The sequence below is a fragment of the Bos indicus genome, chromosome 16 (assembly GCF_029378745.1).
Source record: "Bos indicus isolate NIAB-ARS_2022 breed Sahiwal x Tharparkar chromosome 16, NIAB-ARS_B.indTharparkar_mat_pri_1.0, whole genome shotgun sequence".
Lineage (NCBI taxonomy): Eukaryota > Metazoa > Chordata > Mammalia > Artiodactyla > Bovidae > Bos > Bos indicus.
Genome location: NC_091775.1, coordinates 3,044,988 through 3,063,732, shown reverse-complemented (window position 1 = coordinate 3,063,732; position 18,745 = coordinate 3,044,988). Strand labels below are relative to the sequence as shown.

Sequence of the window (18,745 nt, the reverse complement as noted above, 5' to 3'; positions counted from 1 at the left end):
ACAAGTACTGGATTTTCTTTTTTTCTAGAAACAAACTTACAGAGGAGAAAACTTGAACCATGCAGACACCAAGAGAAAACCATCTTCAGATCTGTATTAGCCAACCCCACTCTAACTGTAGGCTACCCACACCAGTATTCCTGGGCTTCCCTTGTGGCTCAGCTGGTAAAGAATCTGCTTGCAATGCAGGAGACCTGGGTTTGATCCCTGGGTTGGGAAGATCCCCTGGAGAAAGGAAAAGCTACCCACTCCAGTATTCTGGCCAGAATTCCTTGGACTAGGAGCCTGGCAGGCTACAGTCCATGGGGTCGCAAAGAGTTCGACACAACTCAGCGACTTTCACTTTCACTCTGGTAGGGCTTCCCAGGTGGTTCAGCTGGTAAAGACTCCGCCTGCAATGCAGACCCCAGTTTGATTTCTGGGTTGGGAAGATACCCAGGAAGAGGGCACGGCAACCCACTCCAATCTTCCTGCCTGGAGAATTCCCATGGACAGAGGAGCCTGGTGGGCTGTAGTCCGTGTGATCGCAAAGAGCTGGACGCGACAGAGTGACTAAACACAGCACAGCATCACCCTCACTGCTACTTGACACCTCAGCGTGCTTTGTGCAGATAGCTGCACTTACATCTGATGTCAGTAGCTACGCACACTACTGTGGATTTGTGTCAAAGTGGAGGATTTTCACTTTTCACCCCGTTTGAATAGTCCCACCATCCTCAAAGTAGGTGGGGCCTTTATAACACCCATTTTACAGACCAGATAAGTTTTATCACCACAGCTCACTGTGAACTTCTGGTTTACAGTTTTCAATATGCTCTTTCTCCTGCATGATCTCACTTGACTTTCCCAGAAACTAATAAAAGCGACAGCAGCAACATTTCCATTCTTAGGTGCGGAGATGAAGGTGACCACCACTGCTTCTTAAGAATTTAATCCTGGGGCCGCCCTGGAGGTGCTGAGTCTCTCCACGGAGCCGCCATCTCCAGGTCCAGCCCGGGGCAGAGTCGGCTCAGGTAAAACCACCACGTTCAAGGAAGGCCGGACTGAGGCGTGCATTCTGCCAGACTTGGAAACCGCCAGATCCTGCGGCCTCTGGACCAGAGACAGACCGGGACACCCTCCCCCTCCTTGGGCCCAGGCTGATACCAGACCTTCCTGCAGACATCACGGATGGGGCCAGCTGGCTCTGGCACTTGCCCAGCAACTTCTGCCAAGTGGTCACATTACATATTACAAACGGTCTTTCTAGCATTCTACTCCAGGCCTCTCCCTTCCCTCCCTGGCACTCCCAGCCTAGCTTCTCCAACGCTGAGGCCCCTCTTCCACATTGAGTCAGACACAGACTTCCTTCAAAAGACGGCACTAGACTTCCGAGGCACCTCCTCTCCCGGAGCCCCGGGAGGTAGGGGTGGGCGCTGGGGACAGCAGTCACCACTGTCTGCCATATTGCTCTGCATCCAAAATACCTCGGTCAGGCTATTCTAAACATCATACGACAGCATTTTTCAAGGTGCTTTCCGATGTGTGCTGTCCTTCTTGCCTGACACGAGTGTAAGCCTGGGAGGCAGGATGTGTCTCCATCTTATAGATGAAGAAACGTAAGCAGAGCACAGCTAAGCGGCTCGTTCCATTCCCGGAGAAGAGTCTCCAACTTCTACTCGAGTGAGCCTCCACTGGCTCACACACCGATTCCAAGACTAAAGCAGACACAGTATTTACACAGGTCCCAGAAGAGAATCGGAATCACCGACTCAATGGACATGAGTTTGAGCAAGATCTGGAGATGGTGAAGGACAGGGAAGCCTGGTGTGCTGCAGTTCATAGGGCCGCAAAGAGCTGGACACGACTTAGCAGCTGAACAACAACAATGGAACAGGCAGGATGAGAACAGGACAAAATGCCTGAGTCGTGGGGAGCTCAGTCCCCTGACCCGTGGCGGTGGATCTTCTCGTGTTACATCGTAGGACGTGGGCAAGAGCTGTAACCAGTGTAGGTCTTCCTTGCCCACCCTGCCCTCCGTTCTGCAGGTCAAGGAGAGACAGGGTGACCCAAGGACCTTTGTCCCAGCAGCACGGAGGAGTGTGCTAAAGTCCATGGTGGGGAAGAAGAAAAAGAACAAAACAAAGAAGACAAAGAATGATGGGTGGAGGGAGGTGGCTCCGTACAAAGGGGTTTATCCTCACAAAGAGCAAGGCAAGAAAGCCGAGCGTTACACGCATGTGGGTGTCAGAGAGGAGATGGTTAAGGAGTTTTGACGTAACATGGTAAGTATTTAAAAAAAACAAAACAAAAAGCCCGGCACACACACATAACCAGCCACAAGTTTTGGAAATGAGGAAAACCATGGTGACTAGCTTGAGGGAACTCAGCCACCAACGCAGCAGAAAGCACCACCTGCTCTGACTAACAGGTTCCAGCTACTAAATGTCACTTGCTTCTCCACACTGACTCCTGCTTTTCCCCAGCTACCAGGAGCCATTTTGGTGGCCAAACGCAGCCATGTATTTATTAGGAGGAGAGAGCTGAGCTGCTTCGGAGTGAGAGGTGGGACACAAACAGCTATCCCAATCCACGAGAATGAGCACAAACTGTCCCACAACTGCCCAGAGGCCAGAAGGGAGGCAGAATGCAGAGCGCCCCAGGGCCAGGTGCCCACGCCTGCAGAGGGAAATGAGGGATGTTTGCTACCCTCCCCTGAATCATCTTTAAGGGCAGGAAGGGCCCCGCCTCCTTGGGGTGCCATCATCCTCTCAGGAAGAAAGGGTGGACTAAATGGTTTCCGAAAGATCCTTCCTGAGAAGGCTGTGGTCTCCGAACAGTTAGGCTTCATCTGTTCTCCTCCCTGGGTGTAGGTCCCCAAAAGGGGAAGTCTGCTCCAAAAGCTGCAAACACAGCTGCCTGAGATCAAGCAAAATGCTTTGGGGTGCAGTGACTTTGGTACCATCTGGTTAAAAACAGCCAAAAGAGGCTTCTAATTCTTCCAAGTCCCTGTGTTCTTAATAACTCCCATTAATGCTGAAAGGATCTTTAAAAGTGATGCTGACCTATAGCTAATTACCTCACCTGGCAGCTGACTGCATCTCCCCTCCTCCCAGCTGGGTTTGAAACGCCCTCTGCCCCACCACTGGTTCGGCGGGTAGGGTTCAGTGGGGTGACTGGGTCACCGTGAGTCTCAGCAAGCCTAGGTCGCCAACGTTCCTCTATTTATAGGGTCTCTATGGAAACAGGGCCAGCATTAAAGAGCTAATCACTGTAAAAACCCACAGAGTCCTACTCTCAAGATAAAAAGTGCACTGCAGAAGTCTCCGATTGCCCTTAAGAAGCCTTGGGTGGGGAGCCTGGGGCTGGAGCATGAGAGGAGCAGTCACCCCAGGTCTGGCGCTCATGGCCATAGTGATGGAGAAGAGTGAGTGGCTGCAACTGTCTCTCTTAAAAACACAGTGATGAAAGACTTTCGGAATCATTTTTTTCTCCCCCAGCAACCCAGCTGACATTAAAAAAAAAAAAAAAAAGAACAGATTTCAACTTAGGGGCAAATGATTTTCCCATTCTCAATTTTATTTAAACTTCTTATTCCTTTATTGCTCAGAGAATTCTGGAGTCAATGCAAGTCAGGTCAAGTGACCTCATACAATGGGTCTTTAGGCAGAATTGGCTCAACATATACCAGCATAAAAGATTCTGATTAAAGTTATCTTCCTGGTATGCCCTCTCTCTGCCTCTTCTCGTCCTACCTACCCTTCACCACCCACCTCCCCTGCTGCATACAGTCCTCTGGTACCACGCCAGTCTAAAGAGATCTCACCACCCTGCTCTGAACTCCAGAGAGCTCGTTATCTACACCATTCATCTTGCCATTAATCACATTCTGCCTTGTGACACGGCTCTCTCAAACTGTTATCCAACTTTTCACTAGCCTCTGGATGGAATCCTCAATGAGTACATAGAGGGCAGGAGCTATATCATCTATTATCTCTGTGCCTCCAATGGTAGCGGGCAGAGACCTTCACACCAATATGGCCATTGAAAGTGAAAGTGTTAGTTGCTCAGTCATGTCTGACTCTTTGTAACCCCATGGACTGCAGCCTGCCAGGCTCCTCTGCCCATGGAATTCTCCAGGCAAGCATACTGTAGTGGACAGCCAATCCCTTCTCCAGGGGATCTTCCTGACCCAGGGATCAAACCCAGGTCTCCCGCATTGCAGGCAGATTCTTTATCATTTGAGCCCCGTCGCTGCTTAATAAATTTCTGAGCGGAAACTATGCACATCTACAAGATCATCTTAAAAAGGACATTTAATCCTTAGACAATTACCTTTTCCAAAGATTTAAAAGCTCAGCCGCACAACTTTTTCTCATGTCTAGCCCAGATCTCTCCTGCTGCAGTTTAAACCTCATCTCAGTCTGTCATCTCAGCAACTGCCAAGATCCAGCTTCCTGGGGAAAGATGAACAGAGACCCAGGAGCCTGGATGTGTTGACTATCCTCACAAATGGCTTAGGTCAAGGCCCATGTTCCCCCAGCCAGCTTTGTTTTCCAAGTGGACATCATTCAGCTAACCTGGCTGGACGCCTTTAGCCAATAGGTATGAAAAATCAAATATTATCTTTTTCATACAGTCACAAAACATACCTGTGATCCCTCAAACAGCTTTGTTAAGTTCTTAACATACAGAGAGGCTTAAGTGTTTGGTTGATAAAGGTGGACCCTACCAGTGTGGCCTCGTTCTAAGAATGTATTCATTCTTTACTATGAGAATTTCAAAGCCCATTTCTTAGAGGACAAATGAAGTCAGACATGAGTTTTGAGTTGGCCTCCAAGACCACCACTGAGAAGCCACCTGAGATTTTTTTTTCCCCAGCCCTGACACGTATTTTTTAAAACTTCAGCCTCCCAATTCAGGTTCTATCAGATGTTTCAATTCCTCGCTGAGGGAGAGATTCTTATTAATGGGATTGGCAGTGAAGACAATTAAATACACAAAAAATAGCACATTCTGTAGATGCCAAGCCTGCAAGACAGTTCTCACTGGGACAAGGGCAGCTGGGGATTCATCTAGAATGCAATATGCAGCAGAACAGACAGCTTCATTTGGCATGTGCTTTCCCACTGGCCACCAGTCCCTCCCGAGTCCATATCCAGAACGTCTCTGAAAATTCCTGAACGCAGTGGGGGTGGGGGAGGGGCAACCCCAGGCCCAAGGACCCTCCATGCTCCTCCCATTAGGTCCAGGTGGGACAAAAACAGACACCCTCTGCATTCTTCATCACCCTCCACTGAGCCTGACTACTCACAGGGCTGGGGAGCTGCATCTAGTCAGTGGCCTTACACGGGACCTGACACTTGCCCTCTCACGCAGAAAGTGCTCTCCTCTTCTTCGGTAATTAAAGTTCCACCCTTTACAACTTGCTCTAAGCACACCTCTTCTGATCAACTTCATGTTTCTGATTTCATCAGTGATGCTTGAAGCACCCTTAAACTTCGGTGTGCTTTGATGAGGACTTTCTTGCAAGTGTTTCAGCTTGTTTGCCTGGAGGCCGAGGCAGCACCTGCTGCCAAAGAACTGATTACCCATTTCCTTATTCTTGTCTCTACCTCGACTGTACCTCTCCAGATGAAACATCTCCTAGGGTCCCGCTCCCACCTGAGACTGCAGAAATCGTCACGCTGGAACATGTCCCTTCTGCAGGACAGCTGGGGGCCCCCTGCTGCAGAAGGCCACAGAGAGCCCTGCCTACCGCCGGAACCCTTCCCCAGGCCCTAGAGCACAGGCATCTTTCCACCTCACCAGCATTCCCCGAAGCTGCTGATCTTCTCCGTTGAAAAAGTAGAGAAACTGAGGCCCATAAATTTCATCAAAACCCAGGGCCTTAAAAATCAACAAAAGAACAGAAAAATAAGCAGAAGCTTCTTGGGAATATACATGTTCCCCCTCTTGGGTAGCAGGTAGCTGGGGTATCTATTTTGCCCCTGTTATTTAAAGAGTACACATACTCTCAGACACTTTTACAAATATGGCATGTTTCACAATCTAAAACAGGCTTTCCCATGGAAGGTCAGTATCTGCTGCCCCGTGAAGCCTTCGCCAGCGGGCGCTCCGGGAGCGGCGAGGAACGTGGTGCGCCCATGCTCAGCACAGGCTGCGAGCCAGCAAGCACAGTCCTACGGGATTCAGCTGTGACTCCCTCAGCTCTTTGGTTCCGAATCGCTCTTCACTCCGAGCAGACAGGAAGACTAGTGAATGGTACAGATGAAGGCACCCAAGTGAGTCCTGAGTTAGAAGCACTTCGAACCAGGACTGGGATGATGCACTTCAGAGCACCCCCTTTTTCTTCTTGGAAAAAATATTAATACTGTTCAGAACTCTCTGGGGAAATGAATCGCAGAGGCATCTGTGAAAGGAAAAAGAAGCTCAGGGAAAGTCTAGGGGACGGTTTCTGGCCAGCATACCCAGAGCCTTCCTTTCAGGAGAGGCACAAGTCCTCCAGTTGCTCAGGGGTGGGAGAGATGGCAAGGCTGGCGATTTCCTCCCCTGCCCTCGGGCTTCTAAAAGGCCTCAGGGCAGAGCCAGCTGACTCTCGTGCTTAGCCACCCATCCCGGGCCTTAGCGACATCTACCACATGTTGTGTTTCTAACAGGAACATGTGCTCCATGTCCCTTTCTGCAGTTTTCCCCTGAGCTCCTCCCACTCCCGCTCTCACTAGCACTGGGTTTACTTGCTGGAAAATCTCAGTGTACTTTTGGTCAGCCAACACTGTCTGTAAGCAGCAATCTAGCGTGTCCTCCCAGCTAGTAAGGAAACTGGCAGGAGCAAAGGCCTGGATAATGACCACAAATGAATCCAAGACATGAACTCGAGTGGGTCAACGGAGTCCAAGCCACAAGCCAAGGGGGAAGGCGATGTGACTCTGAATTTTGGGGCTCCTGTTGCAGGAGTGTCTGGTGACATTGCCCCTGAAGGTCACATTAAGTGTGCAGAGTAGCTGAGAAGGCCTCCAAAGCACCTGCATAAGCTGCTTGTGGGGCAATGTACTTTTTAAGGCTATTTTTCAGTTAGAGTTTTAAAATTGCTGCTTAACTATTTTTCCTCCTCACTGGTCCTCCATGGCCCCCAATCTCAGATCCCAGGCCGCCACAGGAGAAGTCTACAGTGCAGTCCTCCAGGATGCTGAAGGACAAGAAGGGAGACCACCGGAGCCCCTGCTCTGGGGCTGCTCGACAAGCTTGGCTATCAGGGCACAAGTAGATCATTCTGTCCTCTCCTTTCGCCCAACTTCCACGAGGTGCTTCAGACAAAACCTTTTTTTTTTTTTCTCAAGATGATTTCCTCCACTGCAGCTAATCCATCACAACACCTAGAGCTATTACAAGAAAACAGCAGTGGACTAAGGGACCAAAAATTCCTGTTTCCAAAGTTTAAAATGAAAACAGAACTGCAGGTTGCTCCAGGCCAGACACAGGTAGGGGACAGGGGGTGTTAAAAAATCACTTACCCTATTCCAGTACCACCATCACATCTAAAACAAGTTAGCTTATACGCAGCGCTAGAGCCAAAGATAGGATTTTTCCGTTGCTGGAAAACTATGCCAGTGCTGGAAAACAAGTTTGGACAGACTTCAAAATTCCTAGTCCCTTTCCCCAGAAAAAGGCTCAGAAAAGTTGAGTGACTTGCCTGAGATCACACAGCAAATTAAACTGCGATAGCCCCCAAGTTCGTGTCTGTCTCTGAAGTCCCTACTTTGTAAACACGTGAAAAAGCAGATGGAGACAAACAGGAAAAGGCCCTGCTTGTCTCCCTGAGCTCCTACGGAGCAGGCAGCAGCTAGGTTTTCCCTGAGCTGCCAGCCTGGGTTCACATGGCTGTGGTCAGCTCAGAAATATGTTTTCTGATGGGGGTGGAGGACAACTTGGAAGGACAAGAAAAGGTGTGTCCTGATCTCAACTTTGGTTCAGGGAAGGCCCGCATTTAATATCAAGTGTAGAGCTGTTGTTGCTGTGTCTGCCCCAACCAGAATCAGAGTGTCAACCACCACCCCCACCCCCACCCAAAAAGGAGAGAGAGAGTAAAAGAGGTAAGCGGGTGGAGATGAATGAGCTTCTTTCAACAGCTTTATCTACAGAGACAAAGACACTGCAGCCCCCACACCACAAGCCCACCTTCCCTCCTGAAGGCAGCGGGGAAATGAACGGAGCCGGTGGTTTTCACTGCGGCCGGAGCTGAATCGTGGGGGAGTTTCCAAGGCTGCTTTTCACGGACTTGGGGTGAGGATCCCACCTCGCCAAGGAGTCAGGGTGTGCTGGCCAGACCCATCTGGATCAGCCCAGAAGGAAGCTGAAGTTTGCAGCAGAAGGCTGCCCCCACCCCACGTCAGCACTAAGGGCAGCCCTTTTGCTTCACCATCTCATTGAAAATAGGAACCACGGCTCCTGACCACTCAGGTGGGCTCAGAGGTGGCAGGCGGGCCAGGTACCAAGGACTCTCCCTGCACTGCCTACCCAGTGGAGCTCATCTTACACATAAAGCTAGCCCCGATCCTCTGAAAAAGGGCAGCAGCAAAATCAGAGGTTACGTTCAAATATCTGCCACCAATTTTTAAGATACACACATGGAGGCAGAAGTCATCTTACCTCTCCCCAAGAAACAGACAGGTAACACACACAGGTAAGGGCACACTCACCTGCGCTCTGACTTCCTGACTCTGTGCCGCTCACGCCAAATGAGGAATGTCATTGGTTTATTCTGGCGAGCTCCTTAGTGGCTGCTGCCATAGGAGACAGGCTTTATTTAACATAATGGAGTCCTTTTGCTCCTTCAGCCAAGACCTTGCACCCCCTCTGGAGAAAATCTCCCCAAGGCATCAATCTCCAAGGCATCTAAGTTCCTTCCTTGAGCTGACATCTCTCTCAGCCCGGCGGTGAGCTTGCTTGAGAAGCCTGAGCCTGCAATTCCTGTGGCAGCTCCAGCAAAGGTGCATTATTTATCACAGCTGCTGTTTTAGTTACTATAGAGACATATCCAGTACAGCTCAATAATTGTCTCCACAACCTCAGGCTGGAAAATAAGGACTCCCAGCTGCATGCGGCCGCCTCTTTCGGATCCTGGTTCTCCCTGCCGGCTCAGCATGTGTGCAACTTAAACCGAGGCCCCAAACCAGCGCAAGCACCAAGCACCCACCTGTCAGTTCTCCACCCTGGGGGCTGGTTTAGGAAACCAGCCCGGATCTCCAAGCACTAGCTTAACCTCTGGCTCCACCTAACGGCAGGAAGCCCACACTCCCCTTTCACAGATGGACAAACTGAGCTTCAATCCAGGAAGGTCCCAGGAGGGAACTAATTCAGCAAAGGAGCTAATGGTCCTTTGCTTGGGTTCCCACCCCTGTCATTTTCTTGCCCTTCCAAGGAGGGGAAGGGATGTCAACTTTTTAGTTAGCATTTCGGATTTCTCCAGCTCTTTGTCTGCGAATAGCGCTTCACACACATTATTCAAACAACCTCGGATGCGTGAGTCACTAGAACGTCTGCTGAATAATGAGGAACAAACACAGAGGCCTGAAATAAGCTGAAAGACAGAGGCACAAACGGTACCCGAGATCTAGCCCGGGGTCTGGCTGAACATCTGACCATCCTCTCTGACCTCTGTCTGGCTTCCCCATCACTTTTAGCCTGTTACAGCACTTCTGCGTGGGGCGGAGAAAGCTAAGTCGCCGGTTGGGCTCTCAAGGGGAGGGTCTGCGCTCACCTTTAAATCGGGAGGCTTGCTTCGGGGACCCGGGTTGGGCGCCGCGGCAGCGCCCGCATCCGAAGTTGGCCCGCCAGCAGAGTTAGCACCCGCGGCCTCCCCAGGCCGGATGTCCGCACCCGGCAGGTGGCAAGCAGCATCTTCCAGCCCGGCTCCATCCTCCTCGCCCTGCTGTTGCTGCAGCTCGTCCGATTTGCACCTCTTCATGGTGTAGATGGGTCGGCAAGGGGAATCTGTCCTTCCAGCGCGCCGTCCTGGAGGGAGACCGCACCCCCTCTTACACTCAGAAACGAGGCTCGGGGTCTAAATTATTAACGAGGAGGGGAGTCGAGCGGATCACAATCTCTTGAATTGAAAAAATAAACCTTTTCAAGGGAGGGTGAGGAAAGGGCGAGGAGCGGGGAGCCTTGGTTACAGCTTGGAATAGTTCATCGCCACCCGGGGAGAGAAGGCAGGTCACAGTCGAGGCTAGGCAGCAGGAGTCCTTGGGCAGTCATTGGAGCGGGAGGAGGAAGACGGCCCCCGGCCCCCAAACTTTCTGCTTCAGGGCACACGCAGGGCTGAGGAGAACCGGGCGGCACCGCGCATCCCTCCCGGCGGGCCGGGCTGCTGGGCGCGGCAGGCATGGGGCGGCCGGCCGGGCAGGTCCTCGTCTGCCGCCCTTGGCGGCGACTGCGGCCCCCCGCCCCGCCGCGGGCCCCCGGCCCGCACCTGCCGGCGGAGGAGCCCGCAGCGCGCCCCCGCCCCGCCCGCGCGCCCGGCCCCCGACCGCCGCACCGCCTGCTGCAAAGCCGCCGCCGCGGCCTGAGCCCGCGGCCAGCGTGCAACCTAGCCGGCCGGTGCGGCGGCCGGGCGGGGGGAGGCGAGGCGAGGAGGGCGTGACGACGGCCGCGGGCCAATAGGGAGCCCCGAGGGCCGGGGGGGCGTCGCGGCCGCGTCCTTGGGGTTGGTTGCACCGCGCGATCCCCCAGGAGCAATCGGGAGGGCTAGAGTGCTGCGTCTTAGCATTGCGGACAGCGGGCTGCGGAGTTGAGATCAGGGGCGTCGGGCCACCAAGGCGCGATTTTAGCAGAAGCACCCGAGGGACCCTTCCAGGAAACACTGGACATGTCGGGGTGTCCCCCACCCACTCATTTTATTTGGCGGGGAGGAGGCGCCGTAGTGATGCTTATCATCACGCCTTTTTTGCTCTAACTTCGCACATTATAACATCTCTTCGGTGAGGAAGACGCAGATCCTAAGACCCTTGATCTGAAACGCGGACAGATTGCTACCTTCAGAGCTGCAAATGCAAAGGGAAGGAAGAGAGCGGGTGTTCTGCCCCATCGCCTCCTCCCCTATTTTTCTGAAGAGTCTCAGCTTTGTGCTCAGAAATAAGAAAGTATCTCATTTTTGAACACAATAATGTATGTGAGAGTTTTTGCAAACTGTGAAGCAGCTTTTAAATAAGAAGGGGTTTTAATGGCAGGACATTGAAACATGGAAGAGAGGAAAGGAATTCAATCTTTCCCCCCCATAAATCTCAGCAAAACTGGGCTGAGTAATCTGGAGGCAGAAGAGAGCAAATACTGGGGTTACCAAGAGATGGAGCTGGGTAATAATAACAACCCCATCCGAGTAGCTACCTTGTGGTTACTGTGGATACCATGGGTTTTGCCCACCCAGCAGGCTAAATGAACAGTTCTGGAAGTAGGTCCCAGGACCAGCACATCAGCATCACCTAGAAACTTGATAGAAATGCAAATTATTGGACACCATCCAGACCTATTGAATCAGAAACAGTGGGTCCCAAGATCTGTTTCAACAAATCTTTCAGGTCATTCTGATGCATACTAACGTCTGAGGACCTCTGGCCTAGACCCTAGTGAAGGGGCCACTTAGTGTGTGAGTCACAGTGATCTCTAAAGCGTTCACAGTTTCCCAAGCTCTTTCACACCCATGGTACCATTCTAGCCTCACTTCACTTACCCTTTCAGTCCTGCTAGTCTGTGAGTTTCCTGACTGTTCTTTTTCCCATTCCAACCACTTGTTTTAATGCGTGTCCTAGAAGAGCCTAAGTTGTTTTTACTTCAGCCAAGCAGCTACTTTCTAAACAAGGCAGCTCCATTTTTAGAACACAGAAATTTAGAATGGGCTAGAAATGTAAAGCCCCCTCCACTTCCACTACTCAGTGTCAGGCACAACGTGGAAAACGAGGCCACAAGCCTCCAGCATTTTCAGTGGTGAGGGAAAAGCAGAATACCAGTGAAGTCTGTGACAGGACACGGCAGAACCAGTCGGGGCCGATGACCCTGGTGCACGATGTCGCTGTCCTCTGATGGCTCACCCCAGGGAAGTGCAGGGGTCCCACAGACCCTGGACAAGTCTTGGGTGGCAAATGGTGAGTGCATATGGATGTACGTTCATGACCTGACTCTAGGCCGAAGAAAAGTGGAGGCTGTCAGTGTGAAGCTTTAAGGAAGCAGAGACCATTATCATCCTGAATTACATCTCCTTTCCATACTAGGTTGAAGCTGACTTTGAATTTTATATTTATATTTTCATGTACACATAGCATGATATCCAGATTTCCTGTTTGTGCCCATATTTTCCGAGGAGTGATGCAGGTCAATATAAAAGTGGTGTGTTTCATGAAATCAGCCAATACTTTACATTCCCTTTTGGGGAGACAGTGTTGAGAGGTTAAGAGCTCAGACTCTGCAGCCAGTCTGCTTGCGGACAAATCCTGGCTCTGCTATCCACTGACCGTGGGATTGGAGGCAAATTGTCTAACCTCCTTAAGCCCCAGTTTCCTCATTTAGAAGTAGGGATACCAACCTTATAGGGTGTTGGGTAACATAGGGTGTTATATATATAACATATATAAAGCACTTAAACATTGCCTGGCAGAGTGAGGGCCATGGCTTTAAACAGGAATGTCATCCAGCTTCAAAAGTTGAACATTCCACTCCAGTGATTCTATCCTTGGGAGTTCAAATGTGTCTCACCCATTTCTGACTTACATTGAGTGTCATATTATGCTGCCAAAGAAGTTTGGGTGAGAAGTTGTGTAAAGAGCTGTGTGACATGCAACCACCAGTTTGAAGACGATGACAAATTTTCATTAGCCACAGTCAATTATTGAGTACCTAAAATAAAGAGAACTTGAAAATACTTGGATTGAAATTTTATTTAAAAGACTAGATTATTCTATTAAAGGTTTCTTGGGAAAATGTAGGCACATACTATATTTTGACGTTCACGATAAGATAAAAATGTGTAAGTTTACAATACAAGAGATTATATTCAGTATGTAGGAGTAGCATTTTCCAGTTTACTTTGGTTCCACTGGTTAATTATAAATAAATAACATGATGTGGTGGGAAGAACACTTGTCTTGGCATTAGAAAATTCATGTAAGAATTCTGGTTCTGTTACTCTCTGCATGTTTTGGGGCAACCAAATCCCTTAACCTCTCTTATCCTTGGTTGTCTCTTTTGTAAACAGGGGCTAATAATATCTATCCTCACATGGTTATTGTAAGGATTAAACTGAAAACGCTTGTTGAAAAACGAGCGTGAAAACACTTGACACACAGTATGTGCTCAGCGAGCCTGAATGAAACAAAAATAATTAACAAAGTCGTCTAAACCCACTGTCCGCCTCATGGAAGAGGTGGGATTATCCCACTAAGCTTAATGCTTCTTGTGAAAGGAAATCCCAATTAGGCTGCTGAAAGGGAACACTCCTGGTAATAGCAAATTTGCTAAAGTAGTAAGTGTATAAACAAGGAGGATAAAGAGTAGGCTTGTAGAATCCTGTTTTCCTTGTCAACAGCCAGTTCATTTACCTTGAAAATGATGAAGCCTTAAGTGTTGAAGATAAGGTGTCAAGATCAACAGGTAAGCATAAAGTTGTTTCTTTTTGTAAATGCAATTAATCCTAAGAAATAAAAGACTTCTCTTTTCCCAATAGCAAGAGGCAGGAAATTGTTTCCTATTCTGTGGGAATTCATAAAAAAATGTTTAAACATCAAGTGGGTTGTCAGAGAGCTATTTTAAGATTTAGCATACTAACTAGAGTGCTTTGCTTAGAAGGTAAAAGTACTCTCTTCAGACACTAAATGTAATAATTTTAATCACTGTATCTTGATACCAACATCATTACAAGTATTCGTTTGTTATTGTAATTTTCTTCCCTTTCTTTTGGAGATTTTCACTTACACTCAGTGCTCTCACTAAAAGAAACTGGGTTCTGTTGGCAAAGGAGGTGTAAACTATGCAAATAACCATCAGGGAGATTGGCTGAATAGTTGCTGATGTCACAGTCCCACCACCTAAGTACGCGCTTTTATTGGCTATTGTAAGAGGCAGGCAGGCCTGGGAAGGCTCTGCATCACTTGTGAATTGGAGAAAGCTCTTAAGTCTAAACTAAATTTTATTCTGTTTTTTTTTAGTTAAAATGTGCTCAGAAGCATTTTCCAATATGTTTTTACATTTTCCCATGTTATTCCATATGGTATTACTTCAACATATCTCTGTATGTCTAAGTAAACATTTTAAATGATTGTTTATCATTCTATCAAGTGACTATATCATGGTTTATTTAACCTCTATCCACCTTATTCTCAGCTTTCATTTCAGTTTTTTGCCTTCAGGTATAAAACTGTAATTACCGTTTTTATTGAGAAACTGTGTTTATTGTTTCCTCCATTGCACAGAACCTCTGATACCTAACTAGCAATGCTTTAAAGGAGTAAACAAGTCTGGTTTGTTACTTTTGTAACCATTTTCCTCCCGGCTTTCCTAAGACGTACATGGGAAATCCAAAGTCTATCTCATCCCTGGGAGTAGTGAATCTCCTATCTGTGATACAAAAAGGGGACCTTCTAATTTCGGGTCGGATGCATATTCTTCACTCTGGGTGATTGTTGCTTCTTAGTAATGGGAGAACAGTCACAAGAATCACGGCCAGAACAGAGGAGGTTTGTGAAGCATGAACTTAAACCCTGATTGTCCTGCTCTGTGTGAGAGCCCGGGGCTGGAAAAATGGCTGCTTTGTGTCCTTTCCCATCCCCAGAGGGAATCCATACAAATCCCTGGACAATCTGTTACTTAAAGCTGAAAATGCTAGACCTTAAAATATCAGAAAGAAAGAAGAGAAAAGAAAGAGAAAATATCAGCTTTGCTCGGAGAGTATCAGTTGTTTATTATTTCACATCTGAAGATAAGTATCTGTGGCAGGTCCATCTATTGTTCTATGTGGTACTTTTAAATATAACAGTCAGAGCAAGCAGAAAGAACCATAGGAGTTAGGCATTTTGCTCGGAACCCTATGAATTCTCTCTTAATCTGCATGTCCAGTCCGCGAGGTGAGCGTTACTCACCCTACAAATGAGAAAACAGGCTCACAGAAATTATAGCACTTTCATAGGCCTGAGACCTACACTTTGCTGTGTTTGGCTCCAAACCTAAAAGCCTGATAGTCTTTTCCTAACTGTAATTTTGAGCCATTCTTGGGGTTAAGAATTTATCAGTGATTATTAAGCTATAGTCAGATGCATCTCCATTCATTCAAATATATTTATGAAATAAATATAATTTATAAAGGCTTTGCAAGATGCTTGTGGGAGATACAGAACAAAAAAAGACATTGGTCCCTGCCTTTGGACTTAAAGTCCAGTTGGGGAAATGAGACACAAATGAAATGTAAAACAACCACCTAAGATTTAAGCGGAGAATGCAGTGGCACCCCACTCCTGTACTCTTGCCTGGAAAATCCCATGGACGGAGGAGCCTGGTGGGCTGCAGTCCATGGGGTCACTAAGAGTCGGACACAACTGAGCGACTTCATTTTCTCTTTTCACTTTCATGCATTGGAGAAGGAAATGGCAACCCATTCCAGTGTTCTTGCCTGGAGAATCCCAGAGACGGGGGAACCTGGTGGGCTGCCGTCTATGGGGTCACACAAAGTCGGACACAACTGAAGTGACTTAGCATAGCATAGCATAAGATTTAAGTGGTAACGTCTGTCAATATTCCTAGGGGGAGATAATTAAGTGTCACAGTCCAGAGAGAGAGAGAGATCTCCATAAGGGGTTAAGATGACTCCAAGTAAGAGTCATTCATCCATGAGTATTAAAAGGATAAAATGTCACTTTAGGATGATTCCGAAGCCTTTAAGTAGGTGAGAACTGTATAAATCTTCCTGAATATAGAATCACTCACTATTTGGATCTATTTAATTTTATATCTGCATGTTTTCGAGTTTTTATGGCATATTAGTGATGGGAAAAACTTTTTTTTTCCCCCTCTCTCTTTATTGCCTGAGACCACAGAGCAGTGTTTCTCAAAGTATGGTTTACGTACTACCAGCAACATAAATTACCTTCAAATTGAGTGGCACATGTCAATTCCTGTGCCCCATCCTAAACTAATGGAAACAGAATTTCTGGGGTGGAGCCTGAAAACTGCACTTTAACCAAATAACCTAGATGGTTCTTATGCTCACTAAGTTTGAGAACCACAGATGTAGGGGAAGACTTAGTTGACACACTTATTGATAGATTTGTGAATTAGTAGTAGCTCTGGTTCGATTCTTGGGTCAGGAAGATCTCCTGGATAAGGGATAGGCTACCCACTCCAGTATTCTTGCCTGGAAAATCCCCATGGACAGAGGAGCCTGGCAGGCTTCAGTCCATGGGGTGGCAAAAGTAGGACACGACTGAGTGACTAAGCACAGCACAGCACCTTTTTATCAAGCATTTTATGTTTGGCATACACTCCCACTTAGTCTGTAAGACAAACTTTGTATATAAGTATCGTAATCTCCATTTTACAGAAGAGGAAAATGAAGCTCAAAGAGCATTAAAGATTTGCCCTAGGTCACCTGGCTAGAAAGAGCTAGCTAGACCAGTTCTGCTTGTCTTCAGTGTTTATGCTTTTCCCACAATGCCTGCTGTGCCTTGTGCCTTGGGATTGAATGCCTATTATATGTCATATAATTTCAGGCTAAATCTTTTAGTACCTTCCAGTGGCTGGTACTCTAGTCATGTAAGATAACTAGGATTCAGAGATATTAATATATATCCCAAAGTTACCTTCCACCAGTTGGAATGGAGCTGCTTATTCTAGTATGAACATGAAATTGCAAGTTGATCAGTCGTGTCCAACTCTTTGCGACCCCATGGACTGTAGCCCGCCAGGCTCCTCTGTCCATGGGATTGTCCAGGCAAGAATACTGGAGTGGGTTGCCATTTCCTTCTCCAGGGGATCTTCTCGACCCAAGGATCAAACGCCGGCCTCCTGCACTGAAGGCGGATTCTTTACCCTCTGAGCCACCAGGGGAGCCTGGTGGCTTTTCCTCAATTTTCTCATATGACTTTCCCTCAATTTTACTTCCTCCTGAAATTCCTAAAACATTTTCCACCTGCTACTGGGGCCTCCTTTCTCTGGTGTTATTCATCCCGACCCTTTGCAGCTAGTTCGGAATAGAAAACCGTTAAGTGAAGTCCAGGCTTGTTTCTAACAGCTACCACACCTCTTCCCAACACAGAAATGAAGAGCTCAGTCTGCCTGAATCAAGATGGAAATGTCAGCTGCTTGAAATATCTTCTGCTGATCTTGTGACTACAAAGAGAAAAAGACAACTTAATCAAGGAAACCTTTCCTGGGAAGGGGGAGTCACATTATCCCACGTGAGATCTTATTCAAGAGTATTCATGCTTATGCTATGAAGTGTTTTCAGGGAGTCTAATACACCCCTAGGGCACATCTAAGCAGATAGAGGGACAAAGGGTTGTTTTCATTGGTAAATCTCCCAGGCTCTCCTTAAACCTCTCACAGGGCGCTGGGAAAGAAGACAGTATATTTGTGTCTCTTTTGCTGTCTCACATACAGGGTTATGGTATGGGGAGGGAGTTGGGAGGGGGGTTCAGGATTGGGAACACGTGTACAACTGTGGCAGATTCATGTTGACGTATGGCAAAACCAATACAATGTTGTAAAGTAATTAGCCTCTAATTAAAATAAACAAATTTAAATTAAAAAAAAAAAGAAGACAGTACTCTCTTTCAAGATGCAATGACGTGGCATAATTCAGTAATATAGAGCTAGAGCCATATAAATGTCTGTACTCTCCAGTAAAACCATCCTGGGAATTATCCTGGGAAATAATTCAAAAGAAAAGAGGCAACATCACAACAACAAAAAAATGTTTGTAACAATGAAAAACCCGAAACCAGCTAAGTGCCCAAGAATAGGGAGTGGATGAGTAACAGTGGTGTGAAAGTACAATGGAATGTCAGGCTGTTCTTAAAAGACGTAAATATGGAGAATATCTAGACACAAAAAGGCTTCTTTAAATAATACAAAAGGAAAGCATTAGAAAGCAAATTGTGTTGAGCTAGAATAAGGGTTTTGGAGTCATATGAATGTGTTTGAACTTAGATAAATCACTTAACCAGAGTCTCAATTTCTTCATCTATAAAATAGGGTTAGAAATATATAACTTTCCAGGGTTGTCATAAGAATTAAAGATGATATCAACTAAATGATAAAATTTGGATAAAGCCTGTGTAAGGATAGAAGGGGAGTGCTAAGAAATAATCCTAAATTTTATGCCAAGATTTGAGACTATTGAAAATTTATTTGAAATGAATTATTTTTTATATTTTAAAGTTAAAACTATTTTTCTTTTATTCCTTCTCACCCTTAAAAAAATGTCATACTCCTTATGTAGGAGATGTGTGTCCATGTCATCTGAAAACCTGCTTATGGATCAGTTCAGTTCAGTTGCTCAGTCGTGTCTGACTCTTTGCAACCCCATGAACCGCAGCACGCCAGGCCTCCCTGTCCATCACCAACTCCTGGAGTTTACCCAAACCCATGTCCATTGAATTGGTGATGCTATCCAACCATCTCATCTTCTGTCGTCCCCTTCTCCTGCCCTCAATCTTTCCCAGAATCAGGGTTTTTCCAATGAGTCAGCTCTTAGCATCAGGTGACCAAAGTATTGGAGTTTCAGCTT

The 18,745-nt window shown here is 47.4% G+C and overlaps 1 protein-coding gene across 2 annotated transcripts in view; it reads right to left on the bottom strand.

Annotated features, from left to right (window-relative positions):
* Positions 1 to 10,452, bottom strand: part of TMCC2 (transmembrane and coiled-coil domain family 2) — a 37,946-nt gene extending 27,494 nt beyond the window's left edge. The window contains exons 1-2 of one of the 2 annotated variants that reach the window (XM_070767808.1): positions 9,740 to 9,870; positions 8,679 to 8,762 (exon numbers count right to left, since the gene is read on the bottom strand). Coding sequence is in view for 1 of the 2 variants with exons in the window: in XM_019976872.2 (XP_019832431.2) it covers positions 9,740 to 9,946 (207 nt within the window). In the remaining variant the exon portion in view is untranslated. Of the gene's footprint in view, positions 1 to 8,678; positions 8,763 to 9,739 lie in introns of both variants that reach the window. The other variant, XM_019976872.2, reaches the window with a different exon arrangement.
* Positions 10,453 to 18,745: the final 8,293 nt, after the last annotated feature.